The sequence below is a fragment of the Dipteris shenzhenensis genome, chromosome 26, assembly GCF_047967505.1.
Source record: "Dipteris shenzhenensis isolate YYH24624 ecotype China chromosome 26, Dip_SZ_1.0, whole genome shotgun sequence".
Classification (NCBI taxonomy): Eukaryota; Viridiplantae; Streptophyta; class Polypodiopsida; order Gleicheniales; family Dipteridaceae; genus Dipteris; species Dipteris shenzhenensis.
In genome coordinates this window covers 2,760,908-2,779,116 of record NC_141621.1, presented here as the reverse complement: position 1 = coordinate 2,779,116, position 18,209 = coordinate 2,760,908, and the positions used below count along the sequence as shown (strand labels likewise).

Genomic DNA, 18,209 nt, shown 5'->3' with positions numbered 1-18,209 from the left:
AACCACATAATTTTGGCAACTAGCATGTTGAAACCCTAAAACTCCACACTAAGTAGTGGCTGCCATCTAGCTTGTCATCCTAAACCAAAACATTTGTTGCATTTTGAAAGATCCCAACAAAATTGAGATAGTTTCTCTGAGTGCACAACAAGCCAAAAATTGATTATCCAAACATGGACTAATGAACTCTAATGACTATAGCTCCCCTCTTATTAACCTCCTCTTGTCTCTCTCTCACCAGCTCAAATGTCGATAGCTCCCTCTCTCCTTTCGCTTATTAACCTCCCCTATTAGATCTCTCTCTCTCCTCGCACACCACACTCTCCTCTCCCCTTTCTTTAATAATTTAATAATCCCCTCACCTTGGCCGCTTTCGAGTCACTCTCGTGAACCCCACTACAATGCTATTGGCCCATTTTGAAACATAAGAAGGTTATCATTATCACAAACAGAAGTCTAGCATTGCCGATTGTGCTATCCGAAAAAGAATTAAGTTACGAGAATACGTGCAACACCAGACGGTGGAGTAACCTGTGAAAACATGCTCACACGGCAGGAGATATCATCCGATCACAGCATGCCTTAGAAGTATTTTGCAATTCATGGAACTCCTCCACCACCCACTTCGAATAAATGAGCTAGCTAGCTTTACTTGTGGAATGGGACTCCAGCATCTGTCACCACAATCAATCATTCGAGAAATTATCACAATCAATCCTACTTTTTGTTGCAGTTGCAATGTCCCCCACAGTCATCATTCTCGGATCTTCTGCACTCCCACCCACCGGGCGTAGTCCACCCACCTAAACATAAAAAGCCGATTAGACTCAGATTCTCTGTATCACCACCATACAATTTCACCCGTAGTCGAGAATTTCCGGCAATGATGGAGTGCTTCACTTACATTAATGAGCCCAGGAATGTGTTTCCTGTACGGACTGCAAAGCAAATTACGCTTAGAGCCAATTTCTGGTTGTGTAGCCAAGGTTCAAGTATCCGCTGCTCGATCACACCAGCAAGAACTTGGTATCTGTGACGTGACAATCATCTAGTTAAAGCTTTTGAGTACACGGCGATGAGTACAAATGAAATTTGCTTAAGATAGAGAAGCACGCCTCCTGTGCCCCGACACCTGATGACCGTCTGGATGCATTTGGCGTAACATACCTCAGGTTACTTGACACTGCCATATATACACCATACGCTAAGCTCGTAGATAGAATAGGTACATCCTCTGCTTGACCAGCGAAGTCCTTATCAATGGCCTTTCTCAGATTGATAAGACCGTTGGTTACCCCAGTTCCAACCTGCAACATACGAAACAGATGTAATAGATAAATACAATGGTTTGTTTCAAAGTTAAAACGTTCAAGGTGAGGATACGAAAACGAACCAGGGACGCAGATGTGCCCACACACAAAAGCTTTGCACCATTTCGCTGCAACCAAATTGGAAAATTAATGCATTTATAAAATGCACTTGTACTGGAAAGTATTAACAATGAAAGCCTTAGAATTAACAAGTTGATCTGCCTCCATACCACAATCGCTCCAATTCTTTGTAGAAGTGTGTAAGATGTTCCTCTGAGTGCAACCTACGTCATAAGAAATGTCAGCTCCCACTCCAGCACAAAACCCAGGTCGTTTTTTGACAAAACAATCCACAGACCTACCTGAAAAGCATTATCAGGACATCCATAGAAAAACTTGGCGATGCTTCCCGCCTGAGTAGAAATTGGAGCCCGGAGTGAGACTGTTGGAGCAGGAAGCCACACCAACATGAAATCTGCAATCAGAGCCATTACCTGCAAAGTATGCAACCACCATCATGATCTCTCTCTCTCTCTCTCTCTCTCTCTCTCTCTCTCTCTCTTGTGCACGGCATACTCGCCCAGGTAACTCTCTCTCTCTCTCTCTCTCTCTCTCTCTCTCTGTCTCTCTGTGGAGTGTGCAGCATACTATCCCATACGAGACAGATTCCACCAACCCTAGATAGGCACGACACCATTATCCACTTCCTCTCACAAGAACATCATATGATGCCTGCCAAAGTCATGAGACTAAAAAGACTACTCAAGGAACACCATAGTGTCATGAACTTAAACGCTAACCGCTAAAACTACTTTCACATCAATTATAGCTTTATGCTGTTTTATAACGTTGTTTTGGGAACCTATAACGTTGTTTTTGTTCCCACAGCTCAAGTGAACATGATTACCATGATCAGTCATCCTGCGCCCCGCCCACTCTCTCTCTCTCTCTCTTGAAGAGAAACAAATCCCCAGGTCCTGATGGACTAACAGTGGAATTTTATCAGGCGTTATGGGGCACTCTCAGAGGAGACTTTGTGAGGATGGCTAACGAGATATGGGTTAGGGAATCCCTCTCTCCAAACGTCAATAAGGGACTCATCAGACTCATTCCCAAGAGATTTCCAGCAGAAAGATTTGGTGACTGGAGGCCTCTGTCACTTCTAAATGTCTCCTACAAAATAGCCAAAATGGTCGCTACAAGAATCACTCACCTGATACCCGAAGTGGTCTCTAATCAACAATATGGTTTTGTCAAGGGAAGGCACATCCATGATAATGTACTGAATGTCATTGCTGCTCTGGAGCACGCCTGGACGCAGAAAGAAGAGATTATTCTGCTTAACATCGATTTCGATAAAGCTTATGACCGGGTGGAATGGGGCTACATCCTGGCAGTCATGCAGACAATGGGATTTGGAGACAAGTTTCTCGCGCTAGTAAAGGCACTTCTAGCCAATGCTTCAGCCTCCATCTGCATCAACGGAACTGAGGTAGGATCGTTTGAGCTCAGGAGGTCTATCAGACAGGGATGCCCCTTGGCACCATTGCTGTTTGCTCTGATTACAGAACCGTTGCTCGCTTTGTTCCGCAAGCTCATTGCAAGGGGTTCCCTGGATCCCATGAGACTTCCAGGGTCCAACACTCCTCTCTTCGCGCAGCTGTTTGCTGACGACTCCAACACAATCTGCAAGGCTCACCCTGACCAACTGAACTTAGTCCTAGGTCTGTTTGAAATGCATTGCTCTGCCTCAGGCTCGAGAATCCAGTGGGACAAATCCCAAGCTCTGTTTGTCTCAAGGAGCGACCCAACTGAATGGATGAAAGCTACAGGCCTGAAATGGATTCCTAGGGGTCAAGTTATTCGACATCTGGGAGTCCCTGTAGGGGCTGGAATCACAATCAGACAACGATTCTTGTGGTGGTGGCCCAAATTCAAGGCCAAAATAGACGCATGGGCAAAGGTCCCACTAAGTATGTTGGGAAGATGCACGGTGGTCAAGCATATTCTGGCACCTGCCTCGTTCTACATTCTTTCTATTTGTGCATTTTATAAAAGCCACATCCTTATAATCGAAAAAAGCTTGAGAGCCTTCATATGGAAGAGAACCAAATGGAAATGGATCTCCTGGTCAATTCTGTGCGCACCAAAAAGATTGGGTGGTTTCGGAGTCCCAGACTTGAAGCGCAGAGCAGTCTCATTCTTGATGAAATTATGGACCCAATTCCTGGACTCTAGCGAACCCTGGACTGTATTTCTTGAATATGCTGTTCGCAATGCTAAGGTGAAACACTTCAGTAATCTGGATATGTGGACTAAAGTCTTCTCGGTCGTCCCCCTATGTCTGAAAGGGAGTTTCTTTAACAGACTTATGGCGGCTTGGAAGGAGGGATTAGTACTACTTTCCTGGAGAGGGCGCCCTGCAGGGATAGAGGACTTCTCCTTGAAGCTTTCCATTTGGTGGCAAGTGGCTTGGCCGGATGGTGGCAAATTCGCATTAGGTAACAAGAGGATGGCAGGACTGATTGGTTCCAAAGGAATACTCACTTGGGAAGACCTCTGGGACGCACAGACATGTAGCTGGCTGTCCCCTAACCAGATTGAAGCAGATTTCTTGCTGTCACAGGAGGAAATGGCTGTTATCAATGGCATATTACACAGGATTCCTTTCGATTGGCCCACCAACCCCCACCCTTCGGTTAACTCTGTCCAAGAGGAGTGGGTTTGGGGTGCTGATATCCCCCCGACTAAGTTGTCACCTAAGGCGTTCGACAATCTCCTCGCATATAAGGAAGGTTGGTATCTAAAGCTTAATGACCGATGGCTTAGAGATGATACTGAGGCCATGTGGAGTGGCAGATTTGTGAGGCTGTGGAAATCAACGCCATATAACAAGATTAACTATTTTCTGTGGAGAATATGCGGAGGTCATTTCCCTATTGGCAATCACGTACCGTGACTCCCATGGATGACAGATGCAAGCTTTGCAAATGCGCAGCAGAGTCACTTTCCCACCTTTTTTGGGGATGCCCTTGTGTCCGGAATCTGTGGGGAATCTTGCGAGGGCGGTGTGCCAAAACCTTGGGCATGCAGTTCATTTCAAAAGGAGCAGCTATCTTTGGAGCGGACCTTGGTCCAGATAGAGCCACTCTGTGGGAGGTGATAAGATACGCCACACTTCACAAAATCTGGTCTGCCCGTTATGAGGCATCCGTTAGCAGTTCGGTTATCTTCTCTCTCAATTGTAAACACGCAGTAGTTGACATAGGGATCCAAGTGAAATGGCTAGTGGCCAGTTGGCCGGAGGAGAGCGCTAGAGTCCGCCTCCTGAGTATTTTGAGCCAGATGTCTTTTGTCTGAGCCGTATGTAAGAAATTGTCTGAGCTGTATGTAAGATACTGTATTGTGGAATATATGAGAATACCTCTTTCAATAAAAAAAAAGCAGTTGTCATTATAGTACAAAAAACAGTCCCAAAGAAAGGAACCACTCTCTAGAGTGATGATAGCACTTGTCAGATAGCGGGCCACATCACGGAGACTACAAAGGAGGAGAGATTTTCTATCTCGACGCTAGCCCTTGCCAGATCCTGAGCCACTATTAGACGAGCTCCTCTTATCTCTCCTCAGTCGTCCAATCGTGTTGGTCCCAGAGATAGGAACACCGATCCAGTCACTCGAGGGCGGGTGATGTGACTGATAGACGACCGGATGATTCTCCTTCCCCCATTGCGGGTTTCTCTCGCAGTGATAGCGCAATGTACTACAACTATTTCTCACACCGATAGCGCGATGTACTACTACTCTTATTTCTCTTCATAGGCATCAGCCTTGGGTAGAGGGCCCTACCCTTAGGTTTCATTGTATCTGGTTTCCTTCAGTCTCATATACCCTTTAGTCTTTCGTAGACATTAATAATCTCTCTCTCTCTTTCTCACGCACGCGCGCACACACGCACACGCACACATGCACGCGCGGCACACACAAAGGTGGAGCCAGCAGTGTATTCCCCTATACGGCACAGATTCCACCACATTCTAAAAGGTCATAGAACTCAGGAATCAACACCTTCAGTGTTGGTTCGAACCACTAGGGTTTGCTACTCCACATTCTAACTGATTTTTTTGGTCGCACAGGCAATTTCTGGCCTACTAAGACGTTAATACAATCATCATCATTTGTCATCTCTCTCTCTCTCTCTCTCTCTCTCATATGGACTCAAGACCCTCAGAATCAAACTAGGGAACATGGGGGGAAGGGTCCTTGGAAAAGGCCATCACACTAGAAGAGGAACTATCAGAAACAAAGAGTTTCATAGCATTGGAGACATGTGAGCATGCAGAGAATGAAGCCCCTGAGATACAGGGTTCTTGTAACCTCAATAAGGAATAATGCGCCCCCCCCCCCCCCCCAAAAACAAAGACGCAGACACAGACAAACACAAAGGAGGACGGGCGGACGGGATAGCACATTACATCAGCAAAGCATGTGAAAAAATAGTCGTGATCATAAAGGAAGATCCACATATACAGTATGTGTGGTTAGAGAACGCCACAAAGCAGATAGCATCTGGCTGCCAGCATGATGTTTGCACCCCCTCTATCTACAGACACAACAGCCATATATTATGGGAAGACTCTCTTATGCGTTTGGGAGAGGACACAGTCAGGTTCTCTAAAGACCACACAATTATTTTGGCAAGAGATTTCAATGCATGAACGGGGTCAATGCAAGGCATCGTAACAATATAGGGGAAAGACTCCATATGGATGGAGGAAATGGAAGAGGATAGTGAAGAAAGAAGAAAAGGGCATCAGAGGACACAGAAGAAATCACCCAGATGGAGAGACAACTCCTTACCCTAGTAGATGCTTTGACTGCAGATTTGTAACAGTTCCCCTTTTTCAAAGACACAGCAGGCATACATGCAAACTCCCCCAAGGGTCAAGCATGATCGACTACATGATCATAAGCCCGGCTGCAAGACACATAGTGGAATCCCCAAGGTTGATGAAGAGACCCTGGAGTCCAACAAAGGAACAATGTTTGTTGCAGAGAAACAGAAACCTAAAGCATCCTTGAGGCTGGGAATGGATTATAAAAAGGTTCACATTCATGGCAGGGTACTAGAAACAGCAACATCACATTATCAGATGCCTCCTACTTTCCGATCAATGAATAAATGGCATGAAACAGCCCAATACATGTTCACGAAAAGCAAGGGGAGGAGCATAGGCATAACCTACAACATAACTGGTATGACCAGGAATGCAGAACAGCAAATGATGCTTGGAAAATTGCAAACACAGCCGGCAAAGAGTCTAAAGATAGAGCATATAGATGAGTAATAAGGAGCAAGAAAAGAGGATTCCTCGGGTACAAACAGCTCAAAATTTTCAAGGAGCTTAAAAAGAATTCCATGAAATTTTCCCAGAAGCTACATGGCAGCAAATATCAGGTGAGGAAAGCGTCTTGGAAAGATACTATACAGTCTGATAAGAGGGCTCCATCTGTAGTTGCTCGAGACTCTCGTGAGAAAGGCAAACAACACCTTCAAAGAATCATTCTCCACCTGTAACTGATTCAAGGCCACTTGATTTGAGATATCTTGGGCCACACATTGACGGTGCACACTACATAGCATTTGAAGAGGAACCCAACTATGTCTCATAGCTCCGCAGGAGGCACCCAGATTCATCAAAGAAGAAAACATCCGGGACTCCCACCTGTTCTAGGGCACCGTGAAGGTAGGAGCAGAGCTATTTCAACGGGGGGTTGCCAGGGTTGCTCTTGCTACGTTCATGACCTTGATGAGTAGGGTGCTTAGACCCTATCTAGGCAAATTTGATGTAGTAAGGCTAAGCATGAGCATTTAGAGCATTTGACATAAGTTTTCAAATTTCTCTGTCAATATAAATTGTATGCCAAGAAGTCCAAGTGTAACTTCTTTTCTAAAGAAGTCAAGTACCTTAGCCTATCCCTGAAGAAGGGACAGAAAAGAATCCAAAGAAAATTCAATCCATTTTGGAGTTGCCTACTCTGGCTACCCCAAAAGAGCTCCAAATTTTCCTTTCACTCGGAAGATTTGTCAAGGATAACACTAAGCTTGCAATGCCTATGACAGATCAACACAATGGAAAGGGAAGTATCTCGTAAAGAAAGCTAAAAATAGTTTTCGACTTATTAGATAGTTGATAGCAACTGCCCAGTTTTGAAAGTAGTTGATCCAAATGAACCTTTCATACTTGAAATGCATCCAAGTAATAGCGTTGTGGGACCCATGTTGATCCAAAGAGGATGACTATCATCTATGTTTTGAAAACATGGAGCCACTATGCCAAGTTCTGAGATTCTCTTTGATCAAGATGGTGTAAGTGGTTGTGCAACCAACCTGACCTGAAAAGGTTGTAAGGCCGAATGGGCAAAACCAATTGCAAGCCTTCGATATTAAGTTGAGAGATCATAACGGGAAGAATAACCTCGTAGCCAATGCATTGAGTCAAATGCCCATGGTTAATGAGCTGATTTTTATTCAGTTTCATAATGAATCTTCGAGTTCATGAAGGGAAATATGAAACATGATCACATTTACTCAAAATTTCGGAAAGTGGTTAATGAAGGGGACCCCATGAAAGTTGGTGAAGGTAGTGACACTTTCAAGGATGACCTATCGTAGCACTTATAGTTGGCATAGGGCAAGGACAGAAGTTGGAAAAATACACCATAGTAGATGGTTATCTACTCGAATTTATATTCTGAATAATGACACTAGGTACCAAGTTTTATAAGTTAGGCATGAAATTAAGTGATTTGTTTCATCCACTAGAGATCCCATTTGCCACGAGGAGAAGCATCTCTATGGATCTATTTTCAATTTACAAATAACACATAGAAGCCATGACCATGTGGATAATAGTTGATAGATTGACTATGGCTCATTTTATTCCAAATAGGAAAAATGTGGAAAATCCTTGGCAAGCTTATATGTCAAAGGAGTTTTCAAGTTGTATGGTTTACCAACCGATATTGTTACTAACTTGGATAGTAAGTTTGAAGCCATCTTGGGAGAATTTCCTTCCATAAGTTGAAAACTAAGTTAATTGTAAGGCACCTCTAATTGTCCATAATTGGAAGATATGTTGCATGCTTATGTTTGTAAGAGACAAATAAATTCAAAAAAATATCTTCCAATTTTAAAGTTTGTCTAAAGAGTGTGAAGCATGGATTGAATCTCTCACTAAGACTAGTAGAGATGATGTCTCTCGTGACATCTATATGCCCTTCAGACTTTTTGTGACACATGATCTGAATGCCAACCTTAGTAAAACCAAGGTCATGATCTTCAACACATCTCAAGCAACCGCACACCAAGAGCAATTTACCTGCGACGGGGTACTAGTTGAAGATTATTGCATCGTATACATACTTGGGAGTTATCTTTTCAAGACCCATCTTCACAATGAGACCAACTATGCAAGCCTGATTGAGTAGAGGGTATGCCGCACTTGCTACACTCGAGCGTCAGTGCTTTCAATCCCATTTTCCAGATCCCAAGGCCAAGTCTCTCCTATTCAACTCTCTTGTTTGCCCAACTGGGATGTATGGCAATCCCTTCTTCAGACAAATCCATTTGAGACAGAATTATCCAGTGTTGGGTGATTGCACATTCTACTTCTTGCACAGATGACCATAGCAAGGCATCAATTCCAGACCGTATCTTGCTAGCAGAGGTTGGGGCCACACCTCACTATATTGATGCATCCTTCCAGGTAGGCACCTATCTTCATAGAGTCGACTTCGACACCACTTCATTAGGACGCCACAAGCTACCTTGGCTGGCCCTAAACTCGTCTATAGCACTAGAGGTAAGAGGGGGATCAGAGAACTTGGAACAACCAAACAAGCAGACACTTTGTAGGATTAATTTTCCATATGGATAAACTACCGCCGTTTTAGTACAACCTTGAGGCCCCATCCATTCCACTCACCTATCACTGAATCAGGTCATCAGCTCTACGAAGGAGGGACAACCATGAATTCTCTATCAAGGCAACACACAAAAAACCATCCCGGGGAGAGGATTGCAGAAGCTCACAAATGGAAAGGTCCCGGACACACAAGGACTAGTGGCTAAGATGTTGACATGGGGAGGAGACAAGACAAAGGGAATACCGAGCTCATGACTAAATCCTTAGAGGGATTCCCCTCTGAATGGAAGCTCAACCGGAATGTACTGATCCACAAAGGAGGGGATAGCATGGTGGTACAAAACTCAAAACAATAATGGTAAGCAGCCTAATGGCCAAACTATATGGCACCGTCATTGAGAAAAAACTCAGAGAAGGCACAAGAAATTTGGCCACCATCCAAGGGAGGGTTTCACCCCATGTACTCAACAATGAATCATTTAGCAGCTATGAGAGCCGCAACAAAGGGAGCCAAGCATGAGAAAAGGCTATCTATTGCTTCTTTGTAGACTTCAAGAAAGCTTTCAACATAATCCCCTGTAAAAAGCTATGGGACTAGAAAAGGTCCAAGTCCCCCAAGTACTCAGCGAAGCCACGTTCGACTATACAAGTGGGTGTTGTGGGCCGAGCTAGTACAGCTCATATAAGATGGGTCATGCTCTAGAGAAAAGGTGATCATAAGCAATGACATAGGGGGTCAAGCAAGGTTGCTCCCTCTCACCAAGACTCTTTGGTCTTTCATTGATAAACTGGAAGATTGGATGAGAGCACACAGTAGAGAGGGAGTCCAAGTTACATGGTATGTGCTACTATTGCTCATTTATGCAAATGGCGCAATCCTCTTTGCAAAAGACAAGAGGGACATGCAAGCACACCTATATACATCCTGTAGATGCTAAAAAATGCAGCTCGACATTGCCAAGGAAAAAATAATGGTAATCTAAACTCAAAATAAACAAATGCCTTTCACATTTGAAGGGGAGTCTTTGGGCACAGTGCCCTCATACAAATACCTAGGGTTGGAATTTAAAGACAATTACAAGTGGAACACATGCATACAAAACAGGATCATGGGAGGCTTGAAAGCTCTATATAGCTTCCAAAGTAAGTCCAAGAAGGCACTCCTATGGACAAGTAATAGAAAATTCTTGTACACCATGATTGTGCAATCTGTGATCCTCTACGAATGCCCAGCTTGGGCACCTGGGCACTCCAGCTTATTGGAAAATAGAAACATGATGATAACGGTGAGGCTCTATGCCGTCAACTTAGAACCTTCCGAATGAGGCAGTGATGATACGCAAGTACTATCATCTGGTCCGTAGGAAGAAACAGGCTTTCATTTGCCAGAATGAGGAGTCAACAAACATTCTATTGAGTGGCCCCTCTAAGAAATTCTAGCGGGCATTTCTCTAGCAATGAGGACCATCTCCTCTCACGGACACCACAGTGGCACTCCTATGCACGCATGTTGTATGATATTCCTCACCAGACATCACCTGACGTCTCACACTTACCCTATCCTATTTCTTGCACACCTTTCATAGCCAGCAGTGTCAAAACATGCAGCTTCGATGCTTCATAATGGCTGAATGAAAACTCATGAGGGACTATGTACTGAATTCATTGCATATGGAATCAATACTATGGCACCGATCTTATCAAAGCTTTTTACCCAAGCGGTTTGCACCAGTTTCCCACACACTTGGACCCATAACACCATCACTCCCATTCCCAAGGCAGAGGGATCCCATGGGGCCGGAAAACTATTGAGAGAGACACACACACAGACTTAGCATAGAAAGATTTAATGGAGGGGATGAGTGTCCAAAATTGATTGGCACGATGGGATGAGTGTCCAAAAGTGATTAAGAGGACACTTTCTTGTTCAGTGATGATGGAAATTTTGAAGGAAACGATCGAGAACTTTCAATAGTTCAGCATGAACAAAGCATTTGTCACACAAATGATGTGAAACAGTCGGTCGAGAACTTTGAACATCAAGCACAAACAAAAGCATTCATATAAGCACACATGAGGGAAACCAGTCAAAACAACATGAAACAAAATCATAAAACCAGTTTATCTTTCTCAAAGAGGCCAGCCTTCACTAGAGGTTGAGATAATCTCTTCTATCCTCAGCTGGCCTAGAATTGGTCTCCCAGACAGCATACAGGGTACTGACACCTTGGTGGATAGCTGACTGACTGGTTCCCCTGCAAGAATCCCCGATGGACAGTTATGCTAGGCTATGTGTGCCCTCCCGCAGAGACATCCCAGTATACTTCTCTACTTGTTCTTGTCATAAACATCAGCCTTGGGAGTGGATGCCCGCTTTAGTGGCTCCATCCCTTAGCTTTATTGTATTTGGTATTCTTCAGTCTCATAAACCCTGCAGTCTCTTGAAGACTTTATCTTTTCTTTATTTCTTTCTTGTTTTAGAATGGCCACCAAAGCTGGTCCCACATATAGCTTGAGACAATAATTGGAACACCAAAGTGCAATGCTTGTTGACCTAACGTTGGTATGACTCCTGAGATTTGCTCTTTCACTGACTTCAACACCTGCTCATATGTCTCTGAAACCAGCTGTGTACTGGAATTATCCAGTTATAAGGACCTTCAGAACTGACTGGTGATCTTCTACTGAATACCAGTTTTGCTGAAGAACTGCCCACATTGTGTGTCCAGGCTGCCTTGGGAGAGAATCAGCACAAGAAACTTGATGAATTGATCAACTATCACTAGGCACAGCGTGTTCTTTGTCCCAATGACGGGTCGTAGCTCTGTGACATGCTTACCTGCTCAAAAAGCTGATCCAGAATGTCAAGGGGCTGGAGTAAAATAGGCTGCTGCCCATGAGGCAGTTCTGTTTCTGGAAAATTCTGACAATGGCAGACAGACTTTTTGCAAATCAGCTTGTACGTGTTGCAAGAAAGACTCATGTTCCAATTCTAAAGTGCCTTGTATTGCTCAATGCCCACCAACTGTGGAGTTATGAGTTGCATGAAACGAAGCTGAACAAAACTGCTTTAAGACTCAAAGTTTTCTCTTGAAGAATCATCCACTGCCATGAATGTCACAATCTAAAGATGATCAACTGCCTTGGCTTCTGCAGTTTTTGCATATCATGGAGTGTCGTCTCCTTCCCAGAGGATTTTAAAGCCACCATACCTTGTTGAGGGCATCTGCGACCACGTTCTCTGCTCCAATAACATAATCACACTCCAGATCGCAGAATACCTGGTTCCATCTGATTTATTTGCTGGAGTAGTAAGTGGCTGAAACTTTTTGAAGTCATAATCCTTATTCCGGTATGTCATGTAATGTTGTTTCTTCCACAATGTATGTTGAAACTGCCATATTCTCTTTTGTTGAGGCATCTGTGACCCCATTTTGTGCTCCATAGGACATAACCATACTCATGATCACATGTTGGATATGATTACCTATCTTCATGAGATGGTTGATTACAAGGAAGGGCAATGGGATCCATCTAGGCATCATGCAGAAGAGACTCAAATGAATTGGGATGAAGTGCCCAAAGCTCTCGCAACGAAGCTTTGGACCCTTTATGATAATCCAGGTCATCAACGATGTGTCCATAAAGTTAAAGTTACCCACGTCATGGACCATGCATCCAGTGTTTCATGTGTCTTGACCCAAGCCTTATGTGGGCGCGGTACTAACAGTGATCCTAAGAGCTGGAGAAGCCTGATATTGTGACGAGGCAAAGGTGGTTGAGCCAGAACAGATTTTGCTGATTGGTTCAACGAAGGTACAGTTGAGACCATCCTCACCTCCTTTCAGCATCCAAGAGGAATTGTATCTTCCCATGTTCTATCTGAAAGGACTGTCATGGGCATCTGCAGCCCATGGCATAGCTACCTACATGGCAACCCTGCATCCAAATGCAGAAGACACCACGGCTGCAGCAGCAATACAGGTTCCACTATGCAGTCAAGTACAGCAGGTAGAGCAGAAACAGTAGCTACTACCAGGGCAGGAGGGGAATATTTATAGGCCTCTCCATCCAATCTGTGGACTAACAAACTCAGCCAGTCTAGATTCAGTCTGTGGAAGGAGCTTGTATATATCTATATATCTAGATGAATCTAGGACCATGCCCAAACTCAACCTCTAAAAACACAACATAGAGCAGTTTCAATCTCATGATAATCACTCATAAGGTTGAAAACCATAAACTCCATCACGCGTAGCAGGGACTAGCTACTATGACATCCCCACTGACGTCGTCAGCACCCAACAGTGGGTGTAGACCATAGCATAAACATATGCTCTCACACATACATCTCACACATACAAATCCACACACCCACAGATACTTGAGCATTCATTTATACAAAGTTTTCGTACTGAGTTTCTGTCAGCAATCCGAAGGTGAAGGGCAGACTCAGCCATGAAAAAGGCTAGCACTAAAGGAGAAGGCTAATAAAAAAGTAGTCCAAATCTCTTCATTCAAGCTACATTCTTGTGAAGACTAAGCGATTTCATTTTAGTCTCTCCCAGATGAAGGCTTGCCCTAAAGGCTGTTCCATCCATCAGCCCTTTGCAGACTCCGTCTCCAGCAGTTCCAATCCCGCATTCATTCTTACACCTCCACAGATGCAAGCACATGTGTTTACGTGTCTTTTCTCAGTTCACTACACACTTCCGCATTCACAGATAGATAACGGACTAGAGAGAGGGTAATTTAACTTCCTTGTCCATTACCCCAAGAGAAGCAATGAGGTAGTTTGAGAGGCATGAGCTGTGTTCTGATTCAAAAATCTGGGATCACCGTTTCAGAACACCTGCTTGACTTTGCACTTATGTTGAATACCCCTCAAAAGCATGAGATATTGACAATGCTTCGACCTCCATCTTGTCCCAGTACAAAACTTTTCATTCCGGAAAATGGGGCAAGCAGCTTGCCCCAAGTCGCAGAAAACAGTTTCAGAAGCACATGCACTGTTCCAAAATCAGTTCCAAATAAGTACACAGGGCTTTAAAAGGACACCCGGGTGGACTTTGTTTAGCAAGCACGTCACTGCTCGATATTGCTGACGTACGATGCACAACATAGACAGACATGAAACATGAGAGCAAAAGGAGAGACACACAAGAACATGCACGAATCAAATTGGCCCCTTCTCCATAACGAATATTTGTTGGATTTTCCACTATACACGGAAGTACACAGATTGGGTGGTGACCTGGTTCCTCCTGCTAGGTCTGCATCAAGAATGGCATACGAAGTGCTGCCCTGCATGGCAATGCTTACGAGGTCAAGGGCAGAACCACTAACGCTGAATTTGGAGGGTTGACTTGCTCTCTGCATGGCTGACTGTTGAAGATCTACTAGCCTCTGAGAGTGCTGCAGGCTCTCCATGGCCTGGAAAGCCATTACAAAGGTTGAAGCAGCCTTTCTTCATGGCTAAATGTCAGAAACTACCGATTTGTCCTGCCCCTAGTAAAGAACCACTGTTTATTTCAAGCATGATTAATGAAGCCAACCAAAGGGAGACCCATAAACAGGCCCCATAAATGTTTGCATGGCCTCCATTTGGGTGCCCTATGTGTGCCAAGCTGCTCCAGCAACTAGCTGGCCTGGTGTCAACTTAAGGAGGGCTAATGAAATTCAAATGGGCAGTACATGTGCTTCACTAGGGCGCACACAACATAAACTGCATCAGACAACACACACTGCGTCGTTGTAAGAGAGGCTTAGTAGGTAGTCTGATGTGATCGTCAGTTAGGGCTTACAGAGGGATTAACTATAGCCTGGCTGATGAAACCAGCCAGTCCTAGTTAATTTAGTTGAAATCAGTGGGCCTGGTCAGCTAGCATGAGCCTGACCCATAACTAGGCCCTTGGCCTCCATTTGAATGCCCCATATGTGGCAGCCTGCTCTAGCAACCAGCTAGCCTGCTGTTCCTTTTTAAGGGGGCTGAAAAGTGGGAAGGGTATTACATATTCTTCACTGGTTTATTGTAATAGAGGATCAGTATGCAGGGGAGGAGTGTCACATATATACTGTTCCATCAAATAAGTTGTAGCAAATTGGCTGGTCAACCATTAGCAGTCACTAAACTAGTCAGCCAACTGGCCCACCTTGAACATGGAAAGACATGCCCCATTCTGCTGTCCATGTAAATAAAGGGCACGATGGCACCTTCCCACCTGAGAGCGTTCAACCAGCTACACGATTGCTCTTTACGAATTCTTCATTGCGGCGTCTTCAATGATAATTATTCTGTAGCATGAGGCATCTACTACCAGGTCTAGCTAGGACATGCACAGATAATTATTGTGTAGCATGTGGCATCTACTACTAGGTCTAGCTAGAAATTGAACGGTGCAGTTTACAATCTCATGACCACCACCCAACAGGTTAACGCCCATCCCTCTATAATGCATAAGAGAGACTAGCTACTAATACAAGTTTCCCAACTCCATCAGCGCCCAAAATGCTTGTATAAACCTATGCTCACACATGTATTCATATCCACACAGTCACACCCCTTGAACGTCCATTCGTAGTTTCCACGATGAGTTTCTGTCATAACTCCAAAGAGACAATCCATTATCACTTTAAGAGAAGGCTAATAACCAAGTAATCAACGTTCTCTTCATCATACCATCCAAATTACAACTGATTGAGAAGAAATTATATCATTTTAGTATCTCCCGGAAAAACATTTGACAAAGAGACAAATATGATGAAGCGTAGCACTTAAGGAGAAGGCTAATAACAAAGTAAACCACGTTCTCTTCATCGTAACGTCCAAACGGCAACTGCTTGAAACGAGATTATATCATTTAAGGAGCTCCAAACAAGCATCTTTAATCATCATTTATGCCTGTGTAAGGACCCTCAAGTTGTTAATTTCCATTGTTACAGTTGCTATACAACGGTTTATGAATCACTTTAGGGAAGACTATCGAGATTCTATTACTACCTAAAGTGAAGGATGGATTGGTACGAGGAACAACGTCCTTACCACATCTGCAAAAACGAAGTCCAATTCCTTTGAGAAGTTCTCTCTTCGACGCTCCAATTCAGCTGCAGTCTGCCAAGCAAAAGGAAATAGACTAAAAAGAAAAGAAACGATAAAACAAGTGCCATGGCACGTGAAACCACCTCACCACCGTCGGTTGGAAGTACCACAGCTTTCAAGTTTCTTGATAACATTTGAGATAACATCAGCTTCCATGCCAATAAAACTTTGAAGCTCTAGAGTTATCAGCTACTTCATTTCAACCGCCAAGGCAGGTTATCAGTCAACAGTGCCGTGAAAATAGAAACACGGAATTACTATCAGACTGTAAACCCAGGTAAAAAACCAAAGTATACTTATAATCAATGCTATCGATAAAGCTTTCGTAAACGTTAATAGCGGGATCTAGCCAAAGCATAGTCTTGGGTAACTGGATCTAACCTTAGTGAAAATGCCAACGCCGCACTCAATCCCAACTTTGGTCATAAAAAGATCGTCGGCCAGGAGCCTCTCTTTGAACCCTCCGAATTGCAGCAACCAACGGAAGACCGGACTTTTTTGCAGCTCGAAAAAGCGGTGAACAATCGCAGCTGGAATTCGCCCTTGCTCGATTGCGGCGGCCAAATCCGGGTGAACATCGCCCAAAGCTTTTCCAAGACTCGCCAATGCCAGCATCGCTTCGGACCTATTCTTTTCGAAATCGCTTCCGTCTGCCGCACCATCCGAGTCATCACCGTTCCCGCCTCCGCCTCCACCAATGCCGATCCCCCCATCATCTCCACTGTCACCGCTCGTGACTTCAGTTGGAAATGCGGTCGAAGATGCATTCAAGCTGAACCCAAAGGCTCGAGGAGAAGCATCGAGAGGCTTTGCGCCCTTAAAAGGAAAAGGGGAGAGTGTGACAGATATGTGCCACGGCTGATGATCTGGTAGGTAGGGTAGAGAGGCTACGATGCAAGGGTTGCCGGAGCGTGTGCAGCCAATAGAAGAAAAAGGGAGGAGGGAGGAGCTTTGTGAAGAGGAGATCCGGAAGGGAGAAGATAGTTGGAGTGTCGTCAGATTGAGAGCCATGGTGCGTGGTGTACACTAGTGTGCAGATTGCGGCCGCGGTCGGGCAGCAATCTCGGAGAGCAGAGGTTTCATTAAAAAAACCAGGACCTACAGGAAGAATCTGCACAAAAAGGAAACGCTCAAAACGCTAGGCAGAGCAAAATTGCATCCAGAAACACAAAGCAGGAGGAAGAAGCAGATACAGAGAGCAAATTGCATCCGGTGACTGTACAGAAACAGAAAGTGAGAAGCAGATACAGAAAGGCTGCGAGGAGATCGCAGCAAATGGAAGGGAGAGAAACGGAAAATGCTGAGGAGCTAGAAAGGGAAAGAGACTGGGAAAGTTTACAGATTTGCGTGATGAGGTGCTGTGGGGATGGAGGAAACGTGAAGATCTCACGTTTCTGTTGAAGAAGAAGAAGAAGAATTTGTTTGTGTGGCGGAGAAATGGATTGTGTGGATGTGGATCTGAATCTACATCCCCTTTCGAATATTCTTTCCACCTCCGCTCACGTGGCTTCCACGTTGCCTCCTTTTCGAATCTTTGGGAATCTCCTTTCCTTTTTGCTCCTCGTCACTAGGAAGTGACTGTGTGGTCAAATACCACTTTCCTTACAAGTTCCCCTTTCAAACAATGTAATGTACTGTCTAGGAACATAAATTTGACAATAGAATAAAATCTTCCCATCACATGTAAAAGGGAACGGCCACATGAGTAAATTGGGGGAGACCAAAGCCGAGTGAAGGTAAAATACATATGATGACTAAGTAAAATACATATGATGGCTGAGGAGAGAGTGGGAAGGGCCAATAAATGTCCGGGGATCAAGGGCTTTCGTACACTTAAACTCTCATGCTGAACGTATCTTACATATAATTCAGA

General features: G+C 44.3%; 1 protein-coding gene across 2 annotated transcripts; it reads right to left on the bottom strand.

Annotated features, from left to right (window-relative positions):
* Positions 1-415: 415 nt before the first annotated feature.
* Positions 416-17,757, bottom strand: LOC147884534 (protein RETICULATA-RELATED 4, chloroplastic-like). 2 transcript variants are annotated; one of them, XM_087397532.1, is made up of 9 exons: positions 17,638-17,757; positions 16,718-17,447; positions 16,280-16,348; positions 1,673-1,804; positions 1,541-1,594; positions 1,394-1,438; positions 1,168-1,307; positions 905-1,030; positions 416-803 (listed from the first exon to the last, which is right to left on the bottom strand). In XM_087397532.1, the coding sequence occupies exons 2-9, from the start codon at positions 17,345-17,347 to the stop codon at positions 755-757; spliced, it is 1,245 nt and encodes a 414-aa protein (XP_087253658.1). In that variant the 5' UTR covers positions 17,348-17,447; positions 17,638-17,757; the 3' UTR covers positions 416-754. The 2 variants fall into 2 exon arrangements, with proteins under 2 accessions (XP_087253658.1, XP_087253660.1); XM_087397534.1 differs by having other exon boundaries at positions 17,676-17,757.
* Positions 17,758-18,209: the final 452 nt, after the last annotated feature.

Excerpts from the sequence above, each read along its gene's own strand:
- LOC147884534 (XM_087397532.1), bottom strand. The coding sequence starts at position 17,347 with ATGGCTCTCAATCTGACGACACTCCAACTATCTTCTCCCTTCCGGATC. Across the intron at positions 16,349-16,717 it reads GCGTTGGCATTTTCACTAAG|ACTGCAGCTGAATTGGAGCG; the intron begins GTTAGATCCAGT and ends TTTGCTTGGCAG. Across the intron at positions 1,308-1,393 it reads TGGGCACATCTGCGTCCCTG|GTTGGAACTGGGGTAACCAA; the intron begins GTTCGTTTTCGT and ends CGTATGTTGCAG.